The sequence below is a fragment of the Anabrus simplex genome, chromosome 1 (genome assembly GCF_040414725.1).
Source record: "Anabrus simplex isolate iqAnaSimp1 chromosome 1, ASM4041472v1, whole genome shotgun sequence".
NCBI lineage: Eukaryota > Metazoa > Arthropoda > Insecta > Orthoptera > Tettigoniidae > Anabrus > Anabrus simplex.
In genome coordinates, this window is record NC_090265.1 from 1,577,852,159 (window position 1) to 1,577,867,220 (window position 15,062).

Below are 15,062 nucleotides of genomic sequence, written 5' to 3' on the forward strand. Positions count from 1 at the left end.
AGATTCAACTTTTGAAATACACTTTTGTCTTCTTGCAGAATCTAAGCTATGTAAAAGTTGATCTGCAATTTCGTAATCACCACTATCAATGTATTGTTGATAAAGATTATCTGCTTCCTCGCTCCATCCAGGGATATACTCTCTACGAAAGCCGCTAGGGATGTGCTTTTTTGCTGTAGATATCACTGCTCCCACGAATCTCTCATATCCTGTGCTTGTTGGTGGTACCTTTCGCAAAACATTGTCAAGGTCCTCTGTAAAGGCAGACCAGTTAGCTTTACTGAAGTTCCAGCGTGGTTGTTGGGTAGTTGAAACTAGAGGAATCTGGATTCCAAGCTCATAGAGGACTGGTCGGTGCTGGCTATGAGGAAAGTCTGTGAGCACTTTCCTGATGATTGGTAAGGATTTATCCTCTTTGTTTCTAGACACAAAGCATAGGTCAGGGCAATACTCTAATCTCCATGCTGCAGATCTAAAAGTACCTCGATCCTTGGCGTCAAAAACATGGAAAAGATCATTCATTTTAACCCAACCCATTAGCGCCTCTCCATTGTCGTCATTGGTTCTATAATTCCACTCCTGATGAAGGCTGTTGAAGTCTCCTACATAGACAGCTGGGTGCGGATGCACATCTAAAACTTGACTAGGCCACTTGACATTGGGTGGTTTATAGATATTTGAGACTACAGTGTCACCTATTCGAGTAACAACAGTGTGAATATCCTCACTTCTACTGGAAGAGACAAGGTAGGCATTATCTATGGTGGAGCATACGTAGGTGGCATTACCATACGCTTGATGATTGGTAGCTCCCAGAAGATCATATCCTGGAATCTTTCCTCTTGTTCTCAACTGCTTATCATCTGCAGCATGAGTTTCTTGGATAACTACCAAGTCAACTTCATAAGAAAGTAGCAGTTTCGACAGCGCTTCACTCTTGGATCGGCTAATGCCTTCTATATTAAGTTGGCAAATACGGACAGTAGGTCCCAGTCTCGTAGTAGTGGTGGTAGTGGTAGTAGCAGCAGCAGCAGAAGCAGCAGCAGCAGCAGTAGTAGTAGTAGTAGTAGTAGTAGTAGTAGTAGTAGTAGTAGTAGTAGTAGTATCATCCTGAAAAGGACCTGTGGATAGTGAAGCCATGTTCATTAATGTTGTATCTTGACCAGGAGAGAAATATGTCCTGTTCGCTGTTGCTCGCTTAGCACCACCCGGGCATCAGGTGTAGGGTACTTTAAGGTTAAACCTATGGACGTGAGCAACAATGGATCATTATAGATCACTATGCCTTTCAGTGTTCAGTCTGCAAGCCTCTGTGAATTTAATAAACGTTGCCACAATCCCCTATTTGCAACTAGTGTTGTGGCCTCATTAAGTTCTATACATCTCTGTGATCAATAGTATCCGGACACTTGGCTGAACATGACGTACAAGTTCATGGCGCCCTCCATCGGTGTTGGCCCACCCTTAGCCTTGATGACAGCTTCAACTTTTGCAGGCATACGTTCAATCAGGTGCTGGATGTTTGCTTGGGGAATGGCAGCCCATTCTTCACGGAGCATTGCACTGAGGAGAGGTAGCGATGTCGGTCAATGAGGCCTGGCACGAAGTCGGCATTCCAAAACATATACAATAATAAAGTTTTATTATGAATCCACCTGTTCAATACATTATAATGTTGTTACATTAAAAATAACTTCATTAGTTAAAAAGTTATATATGGGACATGTTTCGCTCCCTTATAGAGCATCATCAGCCAAATCTGAATCTCAAATAATTGTTATTTACGTAAATAAAGACTTAAGAACTATTAGAACATTTTTGACAAACTTAAAACTTATTCTATTAGAAAATCATAAAATATAAAATCTTTGTATACATGGCTTAATTACATGTGCTTAATAGGAAGATACATTAAAATTATGGAAGAAAGAGTACTAAAATATAAAATAAATAATATATATATCATGTCCAAATTCCTAGAAAGACGTGAAGATCAATCTTAGGAGCTAAATTTGAGGATTTTCTTAGCAATGAGATGAGATCTATAGGATTCAGATCTCATTGCTAAGAAAATCCTCAAATTTAGCTCCTAAGATTGATCTTTACGTCTTTCTAGGATTTTGGACATGATATATATATTATTTATTTTATATTTTAGTACTCTTTCTTCCATAATTTTAATGTATCTTCCTATTAAGCACATGGAATTAAGCCATGTATACAAAGATTTTATATTTTATGATTTTCTAATAGAATAAGTTTTAAGTTTGTCAAAAATGTTCTAATAGTTCTTAAGTCTTTATTTACGTAAATAACAATTATTTGAGATTCAGATTTGGCTGATGATGCTCTATAAGGGAGTGAAACATGTCCCATATATAACTTTTTAACTAATGAAGTTATTTTAAATGTAACAACATTATAATGTATTGAACAGGTGGATTCATAATAAAACTTTATTATTGTATATCAACAGATTTCAATACGGATTAAAACATGAGATTAGTCACTTGCAATTCCAAAACATCCCAAATGTGTTCTATAGGATTCAGGTCGGGACTCTGTGCAGGCCAGTCCATGACAGGGATGTTATTGTCGTGTAACCACTCCGCCACAGGCCGTGCATTATAAACAGGTGCTCGATCGTGTTGAAAGATGCAATCGCCATACCTGAAGTGCTCTTCAACAGTGGGAAGCAAGAAGGTGCTTAAAACATCAATGTAGGCCTGTGCTGTGATAGTGCCACGCAAAAGAACAAGGGGTGCAAGGCTCCTCCGTGAAAAGCACGACCACACCATAACACCACCATCTCCAAATTTTACTGTTGGCACTACACACGCTTGTAGATGACGTTCACCAGGTATTCACCATACCCTCACCCTGCCATCGGATCACCACATTGTGTACCGTGATTCATCACTCCACACAACGTTTTTCCACTGTTCAATCATCCAATGTTTACGCTCCTTACACCGTCGTTTGGCATTGACCTGCATGATGTGTGGCTTATGGGCAGGACTCTGTTTTCTCACCTCCCGCCAAACTGCCATAGTACTTGGAGTGGATCCTGATGCAGTTTGGAATTCCTGAGTGATGGTCTGGATAGATGCCTGCCTATTACACATGACGGGCCTCTTTAACTCTCGGCGGTCTCTGTCAGTCAACAGGCGAGGTTGGCCTGTACGCTTTCATGCTTTACGTGTCCCTTCATGTTTTCACTTCACTATCACATCAGAAACAGTGGACCTAGGGATGTTTAGGAGTGTGGAAATCTCGCGTACATACTTCTGACACAAGTGACGCCCAATCACCTGACCACGTTTGAAGTCCGTGAGTTTCGCGGAGCGCCCCATTCTGCTCTCTCACGATGTCTTAATGACTACGGAGGTCGCTGCTATGGAGTACCTGGCAGTAGGTGCCAGCATAATGCACATAAGATGAAAAACGTATGTTTTGGGGGGTGTCCGGAATCTTTTGATCCCTAGTTTATCTTTAAATCGTTAGAAACTGAGTCTAACCATCGTCGTCTTGGTCTCCCTCTTACCTTCCATAACAGAGTCTATTATTCTCATAGGTAACCTATCCTCCTCCATTCGCCTCCATTACACCACCACCAAAACCGGTTTAGCCTTTATCTCCTCATTCCAAGTATCCTCCTGCTATTGTTCCCACCTGTTTGTACGAGCGATCATTCTTGCTACTTTCATGTCTGTTCCTTGTAACTTATGAATAAGATATCCTGAGCCCTCCCAGCTTTTGCTCCCGTAAAACAAAGTTGGTCTGAAAACAGACCGATGCAAGGATAGTTTCGTCCAGTTTTGTACAGAATACTGTTGATTGCAACTGCGAGCTCACTGCATTAGCTTTACTACACCTTGATTCAATCTCACTATGTTACCATCCTGGGAGAACACACAACCTAAATACTTAAAACTATCTACCTGTTCCAGCTTTGTATCACCAATCTGACATTCGATTCTGTTGAATTTCTTCGCTACTGACATCAATTTAGTCTTCGCAAGGCTAATTTTCATACCATACTCATTGCACCCATCTTCATGTTTTCGTGATACTTGACATAAATTTACCATGACAAATCTCCAACGGCTTAACTTTGTAGTTTTATTAACTAGTGATGTTGCCTGACTCTAGGTTTCTTGATCTTACATTCGGTCCTTATTATTTATCGGTGAACTCTTATTTTCCATTTTATTCATCAGCTCATCGACTGGTTCATCTATGCAATTATCTCAAGAATACTATTTCCCTGGGCTCCAAAATGCCAGTATTTACTCTTCATCAGCTTTATTCATTATCATTATAGACTGTTATGCCTTTCAGCGTTAGTCTGCAAGCCTCTGTGAATTTACTAAACGTTGCCACAATCCTCGATTTGCAACTAGTGTTGTGGCCTCATTTAGTTCTATACCTCTTATCTTTAAATTGTTAGAAACCGAGTCTAACCATCGTCGTCTTGGTCTACCTCTACTTCTCTTACCCTCCATAGTAGACTCCATTATTCTCCTAGGTAACCTATCCTCCTCCATTCGCCTCACACGACCCCACCACTGAAGCCGGTTTATGCGTACAGCTTCATCCATCGAGTTCATTCATAAATTAGACTTTATCTCCACATTCCGAGTACCCTCCTGCCATTGTTCTCACCTGTTTGTACCGGCAATCATTCTTGCTACTTTCGTGTCTGATATTTGTAATTTATGAATAAGATATCCTGAGTCCACCCAGCTTTGGCTCCCGTAAAGCAAAGTTGGTCTGAAAACAGACCGATGTAAAGATAGTTTCATCTGGGAGCTGACTTCCTTATTACAGAATACTGTTGATCGCAACTGCGAGCTCACTGCATTAGCTTTACGACAACCTGATTCAATCTCACTTACCATATTACCATCCTGGGAGAACACACAACCTAAATACTTGAAATTATCGACCTTTTCTAGCATTGTATCACCAATCTGACATTCAATTCTGTTGAATTTCTTACTTACTGACATCAGTTTAGTCTTCGAGAGACTAATTTTCATACCATACTTATTGCACCTATTTTCAAGTTCCAAGATATTAGATTGCAGGCTTTCGGCACAATCTGCCATTAAGACCAAGTCGTCAGCATAGGCCAGACTGCTTACCACATTTCTACCTAACTGAATCCCTCCCTGCCATTTTATACCTTTCAGCAGATGATCCATGTAAACTATGAACAGCAAAGGTGAAAGATTACAGCCTTGTCTAACCCCTGTAAGTACCCTGAACCAAGAGCTCATTCTACCATCAATTCCCACTGAAGCCCAATTGTCAACATAAATGCCTTTGATTGATTTTAATAATCTACCTTTAATTCCATAGTCCCCCAGTATGGCGAACATCTTTTCCCTCGGTACCCTGTCATATGCTTTCTCTAGATCTACGAAACATAAACACAACTGCCTATTCCTCTCGTAGCATTTTTCAATTACCTGGCACATACTGAAAATCTGTTCCTGACAGCCTCTCTGTGGTCTGAAACCACACTGGTTTTCATCCAACTTCCTCTCAACGACTGATCGCACCCTCCCTTCTAAGATGCCAGTGAATACTTTGCCTGGTATACTAATCAATGAGATACCTCGATAGTTGTTGCAATCCTTCCTGTTCCCTTGCTTATAGATAGGTGCAATTACTGCTTTTGTCCAATCTGAAGGTACCTTACCAACACTCCATGCTAATTTTACTACTCTTAAGTGTGGCCAGTATCCAGTATTCGGGAGATAGTAGGTTCGAACCTCACTGTCGGCAGCCCTGAAAATGGTTTTCTGTGGTTTCCCATTTTCACACCAGGCAAATGCTGGGGCTGTATATTAATTAAGGCCACGGCCGCTTCCTTCCCACTCCTAGCGCTTTCCTGCCCCATCGTCACCATAAGACCTATCTGTGTCGGTGCGACGTAAAACAACTAGCAAAAAAAAAATAAAAATTTACTACTCTATGAAGCCATTTCATCCCTGCCTTCCCACTATACTTCACCATTTCAGGTCTAATTTCATCTATTCCTACTGCCTTATGACAGTGGAGTTTATTTACCATCCTTTCCACTTCCACAAGCATAATTTCACCAACATAATTTTCCTCCTCCCCATGAGCTTGGCTGTTCGCAACATCACCAGGATGATTTCCTTTAATATTGAGAAGATGTTCAAAATATTCCTTCCACCTTTCCAGTGATTCTCTGGGATCTATTATGAGTTCACCTGAATTACTCAAAACACTGTTCATTTCCTTTTTCCCTCCCTTCCTAAGATTCATTATTACTGTCTAGAAAGGTTTCCCTGCTGCTTGACCTATCCTTTCCAGGTTATTACCAAAATCTTCCCACGACTTGTTTATGGATTCAACAACTATTTGTCTCGCTCTGTTTCTTTCATCTGTGTACAATTCTCTGTCTGCATCAGCCCTTGTTTGGAGCCATTTCTGATAAGCCTTCTTTTTAAGTTTACAAGCTGCTCTCACTTCATCATTCCACCATGATGTTCGCCTTTTCCCATCTTTACACACAGTTGTTCCTAGGCATTCCCTTGCTGTTTCTTCTGCAGCATCCCTGTATGCCACCCATTCACTTTCTATATCCTGAACCTGCTTACTGTCTACTGTTTGAAATTTCTCACTAATCATATCCATGTACTTCTGTCTAATTTCCTCATCCTGGAGATTCTCTACCCTTATTCGTTTGCAGACAGATTTCACTTTCTCTACCCTAGGCCTAGAGATACTTAGTTCACTACAGATCAGATAGTGGTCTGTATCATCGAAAAATCCGGGGAAAACTCGTACATTCCTAACAGATTTCCTGAGTTCGAAGTCTGTTAAGATATAGTCTATTATGGATCTGGTACCCGTAGCCTCCCATGTGTAGCGGTGAATTGCCTTATGCTTGAAGAATGTATTCGTAACAGCTAAACCCATACTAGCACAGAAGTCCAGCAAATGCTTCCCATTCCCATTAGCTTCCATATCTTCCCCACATTTACCAATCACCCTTTCGTACCCTTCAGTTCTATTCCCAACTCTCGCATCGAAATCGCCAATTAGCACTATTCTATCCTTGCTGTTGACCTTGACCACAATGTCACTCAATGCTTCATAAAACTTGTCAACTTCATCCTCATCTGCACCCTCACATGGTGAATACACGGATACAATTCTAGTCCTAATTCCTCCAACTGACAAATCTACCCACATTATTCGCTCATTTACGTGCCTAACAGAAACTATGTTGCGTGCAATGGTATTCCTGATAAAGAGCCCTACCCCAGACTCTGCCCTTCCTTTTCTAACACCCGTCAAGTACACTTTATAATCTCCTATATCTTCCTCATTATCTCCCCTTACCCGAATATCACTTACTCCTAGCACATCCAGATGCATCCTCTTAGCTGACTCAGCCAGTTCTACTTTCTTTCTTCCATAAGCCCCATTAATATTGATTGCTCTTCATCGAATTCCATTTTGTTCGTTCGCCAAGTTTTTCCAAGGAGTCCTTCGCCTGTCAAATGGGAGTGGGACTCCGTTACTCCCATAGGTCCGAGGCTTGCTTAAAATGTTCTGAGCTCGGTAAATTCATGAAGCAGGATGCTACCCTACTTGCACATAGTCCAAGTGAGGATCTCTCCTCTAACGGGTTATGGACCACCAGTGGATTGTATAGTCCTAGCCACCTGAGCACAAGGAGGGCCATGGCTCGGAATATGTCCGAATTGCCCACTCCCATTCCATAGCAACTGGTGTCCCGACTCTCAGGACCACTTACTAGGCCACTCAGCCGTTGCCCATGGTTCACGAACTAGGACGTGACTACAGTAACCCACAAACATGAACCAGCTTTATTGCTGGTATTATTTCACATCAGCTCCTAGGCTGGTACACAAATTCTTCTTCCATTAAGAAGATTTCCTCCTATTAATCTGGGCCTTTTTCAATACTTGGTAAACGTTGTCACTCAACATTGTATTTTTCAATAAAATAAAATATTTCCTTTACACACAGCATTGTACAACTACCCAATTGGTTATCACAGGTTATTTCTGTGAAATACGAATGTATCTGAATAAACATGACTGTCATCATGACCGTAGTTCAACAGAAGTTCCTAATTGACTCATATAAATATTACAATGCTCTACCCTGATGTGTTCCGCCGGTTATTTACACATATTTTTATTATTATTATTATTATTATTATTATTATTATTATTATCATGAAATAAATTACAGGTCACTAATCTGCCACCTTATAAATTATCTGCTTATGGCACCTCATTTATACCAAAAATAAGCCTTATATAGTCATCAAAAATGAATGTTGATAACCTGGATTGAAAATGTACTAAAAATAATAATAATCGTGTGTGATAAACAAACAAAAAAAGTCTCTATAGAATTAGACTGCACTCCTGACTACATGAAATGAAACACCGACTAAATATTATCACTGACAACTCGCGTAAATAAATGTACAATTACAGCAAAGCTACATCTTAAATTATTATAAATTCATAATGTACTCACATAGTCGCAACCTTGTTCTCCCATCATCAGCTGGCCTCCGTCATGGATGAATTAGAACATTTTAGACGGAAGATTACACATTTCCATTATCTTGCAGTATCCTATCATGGTTTATATTTACTTAATCTAACACACGGCTTATAATCTTGACATCTTAAATCTAACATACGGATTACACTGTACAATATTACGCACTTGTATTAGCTTATTAAACACTCTTCCCTCGTACTAACTCTGATGTGTTGTACCGCAAATGTTATCCTAACTGCAATACTTAATTGTGTCAGCTGGTCGTTCTCGTACACACATAGATATTATTATTGTTCTGAACTTCCCCATCTATTTTGCCAAGTCGCCTCCTACAGTGTTTATATATGGGTTGTTTACCTGCGCTGGGGAAATATCAACTCTCTGCGGCCTCTCGCCTAACCACTTTAGAACGGTAGCTCTATTGTTTGTTGATCGCCGACCCTCGGCTCACCTCTTACAAATAACTGAAAGCGAAAGTGTTAGTTGAAACTAGGATTCCTCCTCGCCTGTGAGACTGTCATTTAAACTGCTGAAGATAGCAAAAGACTGTAACATGTTTCAAATTGTCATTACGAATTACAAAATCTCCAGTTTAACATAGTTTCTGTTCCTCAGAATCCCATTTATATTACTCAAGACCCTGGTATAAAATAGACAATACTGTCTAAAACATAGCACTGTAGGTTCTTGTGCCATACTTAGAACTTATAAATGTACTCTAAGTGTAGTAAACCATTCACTTATGTGGAGCAATTTCAATTCACGTCTGATATGATGATTGTTCAGGACACGACTGATTTGTGAAGAGCGCCTTGCCTGCTAGCTTGATACAGTTCTGGCGGAATGATCTCAACTTACTATACGGGGATTTGTACTTCACAGAGCGTCACTTTATTACAATAAAGGTTGTATCATTTTACTGTCCGCCTTGTTTAACTAATAAACTCATGGCCTTTCAATTTATATGATCTGACTGAAGATTTGATCGTCAAATTCTGCACAATTATGATGGCTTGGGTAGTTATATTTCCTTTCACGGACTTGATCACGTGGTCACTATATGGCGGTAACCTTCCACACCTGTTTCTTTATTCCGCGCTTAGTCGTGATTAATTATCTGTTATTCAGTTAACATATTTATTTGCTCCTAAACTCCCTGGCTACTTCTCACCAGTATTCAAGCAGGTTGTTATACTGGGTGCCGGCCCCATGGTGTAGGGGTAGCGTGCCTGCCTCTCACCCGGAGGCCCCGGGTTCGATTCCCGGCCAGGTCAGGGATTTTTCTCTCGACCTGAGAGCTGGTTTCAAGGTCCACTCAGCCTTCACAACTAAGTATTTATTTATTTTCCACCTAGTCGATACAATGATTGCCTAAGGCAACTTAATGGTTAAAAGTGGTAAATGTTTCGTATATTATCAACATCTTCAGCCACATAACACTGTTTGGATGAAAAATACATAAATTGACAAAATAATGCTTTAGAGGAAGTGTCCTTAAAATTAACATTATGTAGTCCACTCAGCCTGCGTGATTAGAATTGAGGAGCTATCTGACAGTGAAATGGCAGTCTCGGTTCGAAAGCCCAGAATAACAGCCGAGAGGATGCTTCTCATGCTGACCACACAACCCCTCGTAATCTGCAGGCCTTCAGGCTGAGCAGCGGTCGCTGGGCAGGCCAAGGCCCTTTGAACAGCATTAAGTGCCGTGGCGTTTGGGGTTTTGTTATACTCGGTACTCGGCAGTAATCCCATCTATTGGAGATGAGTGGCAGCAGACTGTAATGTTATTGTTGATCAATGTTATGAGCTTTCTATATTGTAGGCCTTCTCATTTAGGTTTCTTCCAATTCTGTGATATTAGGACATATAAAGTGAGTCGTCCTTCCCTTCGTGACTCTCTCTTGTCTTATTATTCAAGCGATCATTCCATTACGATTTTTTCTCATTTTTATTATCATCTTCACAATCTTCCTTGTCAATATGGGTTGATGACCATGCATTTTTACACCTTAAGACAAAATCCAGTTAACACGATTGAACAATATTTCTATGTCAGTAGTGCTCGATGTTGATATTCTATCCTCTTTTTTTCTGAGCTAGTTATCACCCATGTTTCACTTCCATACAATGCCACGCTCCAGATGAACATCTTTCTAATTCCTGTATCAGTGTTTGAGGTGAGTAAATTTGATCTATTCCCCGACTTTAGTGCCAATTTTCATTCAGTTCTCTCCAGCCGTTTCCTTGTGATGCACATAAGTACGTTACATACATACAGACATTATGGAAACTTAAAAAGTGCATTTCCTTCTTATTGTGGACATGATCGATAAAGAAATACCATTCTACTTAAATTTTGAGTGATGTACAAACAATACCCTTGTAGGTTTACTACTCATTGTTTGAAATTCAGTGCTGAAGACAAGCTTGTCTCACATATCTTTTTTCAGTATGGTATTTTTTTAAATTGTGTGAAACAGCTAAATTGTTCGTGCGTTTCCCTGGTTTATATTAATATTTTACTACATTTTTTGTTTGACTGTCATTACAATTCAATTATTTCATGGAATAGTTGCATGCCTCTGATCGTGAGATATTTTGCCAACCTTATTATAATCCAAGCCAGCCCCACACTGTAGGGTAGCATGCCTGCCTCTTATCCAGATGTCGTGGGTTTGATTCCTGGCCAGGTCAGAGATTTTTACCTGGATCTGAGGGCTGGTTTAAGATCCACTCAGCCTATGTGATTACAGTTGAGGAGCTATCTGGCGGTGAGATAGCGGCCCCGGTCTAGAAAGCCAAGAATAACAGCCAAGAGGATTCACCAAGCTGACCACACGACACCTCATAATCTGCAGGCTTTCAGACTGAGCAGCAGTCTCTTGGTAGGCCATGGCCCTTCGGGGCTGCTGCGCCATGGGGTTTGGGTTTTGTTGTAATCCAGGTACAAATCTCTTGTCATTGGTAGTGAAATTTGAAGTGGACAAAGCTTACAAGTACAGCTTATATTAGGGATTATCAGTTTATAATCATTTGCATTTAACATTGCCCGTGACAAGATGACATAGTCTTAAACATAAGATGCCTCTCAGTAATTACTGTAGTTACAGCCATTGACATTTATCTGTTCTTACCTGTTCTTTTTTGTAAGAAATTTAAAATAAATTTAACCTTTATATTAATTTCTTCAATATATCTTTATTTTGACAGCATTTTACAAAATACAAATATAAAATCAACACTTGGTTATAGGTATGTGTCACCTTCGCCTCCTCAACCACCACCTAGAAGACTGTCTGAAAGCAACTCAGTACCTGGCTCCCCTCAACACCGGCGAGTGGAGCATTTCCGAGCACGGTTTCACTATACACCTGAACCACAGCGTCGAGTATTTAATGGTGGAGACTACCAAGACTTATGAAGAGTTGACCTGCCAGCTTTGAGTAGTTACTCTCCACTTTACATCTATTCTATAAGTGCTTACTGTGGATTGTTTGGGTTGGTCAGATCTTAAGAATCGCAATGAAATTGTTAATTCCTTCGTGTAGTATTGTAACATACATGTTTTATACATCTGCATCGTTCCACACAAAAGTTTCATATTTTAAGTGCTGCAACCAGGTATACAACCTTAACATTTTTGCTCTTCCTATGGTAGGTTGAGATGAACTTCAAGACTGACCTTCCTTTGTACTAGATGGAGAGCAAAGGAAAGTCACCGCTATTGTACTGAAACTACTCCATACTTTATATAATATTTGTTGCCTAATTGTGTGAAATGGCAGTCTAGGTAGATGGCTGCAGTTGTATATTATAGGTGGAAAGTGTTTGATTCTGAAAGATAACCTATGGCTTAAATGAGTGTTTCGAGTGATGGCCTGAGTTTAATTATACTGTGGCTATGTAATGTGTACACAGTGCGTGTTTTTGGGCTGCATAAGAAATTGGTATACTCACTGTCTTCATATTTATTTCCTTTTATGCCACTTTTCTGTGTGTCTGGTTCCTTTTATTTATGTAGTATCTTTATCAATCATCTACTGTGTTGTTGTTTTTTTAATCTGTTTTTAAGATGTGAAGAATGAGAGTAGTGATCTAATATGCTTGTGGTCGTAAGAAGCAGCTGTGTATCTCTGAAGCACTCGGCGTTTCATTCTGATTACCATTGGTGTATGCTTGCCTAGTGTAATGACTGCTTATTGTAGAAGACTGCAACATTTGGCACAAGCTGCAGTTTCATATGCAGAAGAATTATATCTGTGGGGATATTACACCAGCAATCAGAAGATTAATCCTGGACTCCTCAAATTCTTTTTGGTTGGTTCTTTTTCTTTAAATTACTTTTTTTATAATTTGAAAAAGGTTGTCTACTGAAAAGTTTAATATATTCTTCTTGCTGTATATCTACTTTACTTGTATTTATCTGAGAAGAATTGATGTTACCCAGCATAAAAATAAAGGGGTAAACGTTTTACATGGTTTGAAAAGTTTCAGTACTATTTTTTATGAATGAAAAGAGATCTCCCTTACTTTATCTAGTTGATTCCTATAGAGAGATATTTTTCCATGTTAATCTATCTTTGCAGAAATGCTTTTACTTTACCCATCCCATGCATTCATGTGGTTAATTCTTCTAACTGATAAATACATCAAAGATTCCATGTTCAAATTTCCAAAGAGATTAACTAACTATATATAGAGAATGTACATAAATAAGTAGGGAAGAGAGGATTAATTTACCAGGTAATTGGTTTGAAAATTGTTTAAAATACTTCCAGACATCAAAAGCAGATTGTAGAGTTTTAAGAAATCTAGTGTCAAAGATTGTTTGATAAGGAAAAGAAAAGGAATACAAGAGTCAACCCATCTCTGTAACGCTTTGTTAATGCTAATTGCTATACTGTGCATTTGCGAACAGATAGAGATGTAGTCTCTTTGGTCATAAACAGATAAATCTTAAAGAAGCTGACTTTTGTACATTCCAGCATTGTTGAAATTCATTGTGCTGCTTAAGATGTATCAATACATTTATACCAGCTGATTGTAAGCCCTTGAATATTTTTGTAAGCAGAGAATACCTCTGTAGTTATTTGTTAAGGATAAGTAGGAGGAGGATTATAAGAGATATTTTGTTCTTTCTCTTTTAATTCCTCTGCTTACAGTTATTTTGTTTCTGGCTTATTTAAGATTAGATGACCATCACTATAATAGAATATTTACATTGGTAGCAACAAAGACAATTAAATTTCTCAGTAGACTGAGATATTGCAGTTGAGGAATTTTCATTGGATGTACTATTCATCATTTAATTATAGTACTTTATTTTTAATTAGTACATTATTGTATTAAATATCTGTTCACTATCTGTCACATAAGCCTGAAGGAGTGATTGACCTCTGTGCCTTCTAATTACGTCTCTGTCCTTGGGTTCTCCGAACTTTGGCCTTCAGCTCACTGTTGAGTTCTGGAGATCAACCTGCAAAAACTGGTCATTTCTAAAGTTAATACCTGATATTGGATCTTTCGTATTTAAGTACAGTACAACTAGTTTCATCTCTCACTTTGAAGACATTTTTGTATTGTAAAACCAGTCATCTGTTTTTAAATGGTGTTCGAAAAAGGGATTTTATTTCCATGCATTCTTGTAAAGTTACCCACATACCTATCAAGGGCATTGTAAAATACATCCTACAGTCAGTTGTGACAGAGGAACAAACTGGTAACTGAATAAAACAGCCTAATATTATGTACAGATTTTTTAATATCCTTCTTGTGTATTAGTTCACTCCACAGTCATTAATTTGACATAAAATTAACTTAATATTGTTCTCTTGTGGAAAAAAAAAAGTTTGAGTGGCTATTCCTAGCCTGATGCAGCTCTTATAAAGCCGACAAGGGTAGTTGACATCTGCTGTGTAAAGGAAACTGCATGTTAGTGCGTTGGAAGAAAGGGTTCTGTTTGGTGTGAGAGTTGCAGAAAAGTTGGAGATGGCACAAAAACCCTGTCCCAGAGCCAAGGGAATCAACCATATAAGATTAAAATCCCTCAACCTGGTCCAGAATCAAAGCTGAAGCCACAAGGACTGAATTTCAAGACACTGGCCAGTCTCAGCCATGGAATTGGACTCATGCAAAAATCTTAATTTTGAAATCTGTTAATATTCCCAACCCGAGAGTTGGGAATTTTAATTCAAGTCCCAAACAAGGTCAAATTTTCAAATCTTTTGTTTTAATGATGACCACTTTATAGAAGCCATTCTCTCAATCCATCTCAAAGATAAAATTTAATGAGGTTCTGACATTATTGGCAGAACACATTGGTACACTCAATATTTCCCTCCTTGTGGAGGAACAAGATTGTGAGCAACTACGAAATGACCTCGATAATGTTGTGAGATGGACAGCAGGTATTATGGTATGATGATAAACAGTGTTTAAAGTCAGGTTGTGAGTTTCTCAAATAGGAAAAGTCC

General features: G+C 39.1%; 1 protein-coding gene across 1 annotated transcript in view; it reads left to right on the forward strand.

The window, feature by feature from the left end:
• Positions 1-12,356, forward strand: part of hep (hemipterous) — a 390,680-nt gene extending 378,324 nt beyond the window's left edge. The window contains exon 10 of the mRNA XM_067138172.2: positions 11,842-12,356. Within this exon, the coding sequence (XP_066994273.1) occupies positions 11,842-12,010 (169 nt within the window). The 3' untranslated portion in view covers positions 12,011-12,356. The remainder of the gene's footprint in view (positions 1-11,841) is intronic.
• The last annotated feature ends 2,706 nt before the right edge of the window (positions 12,357-15,062 follow it).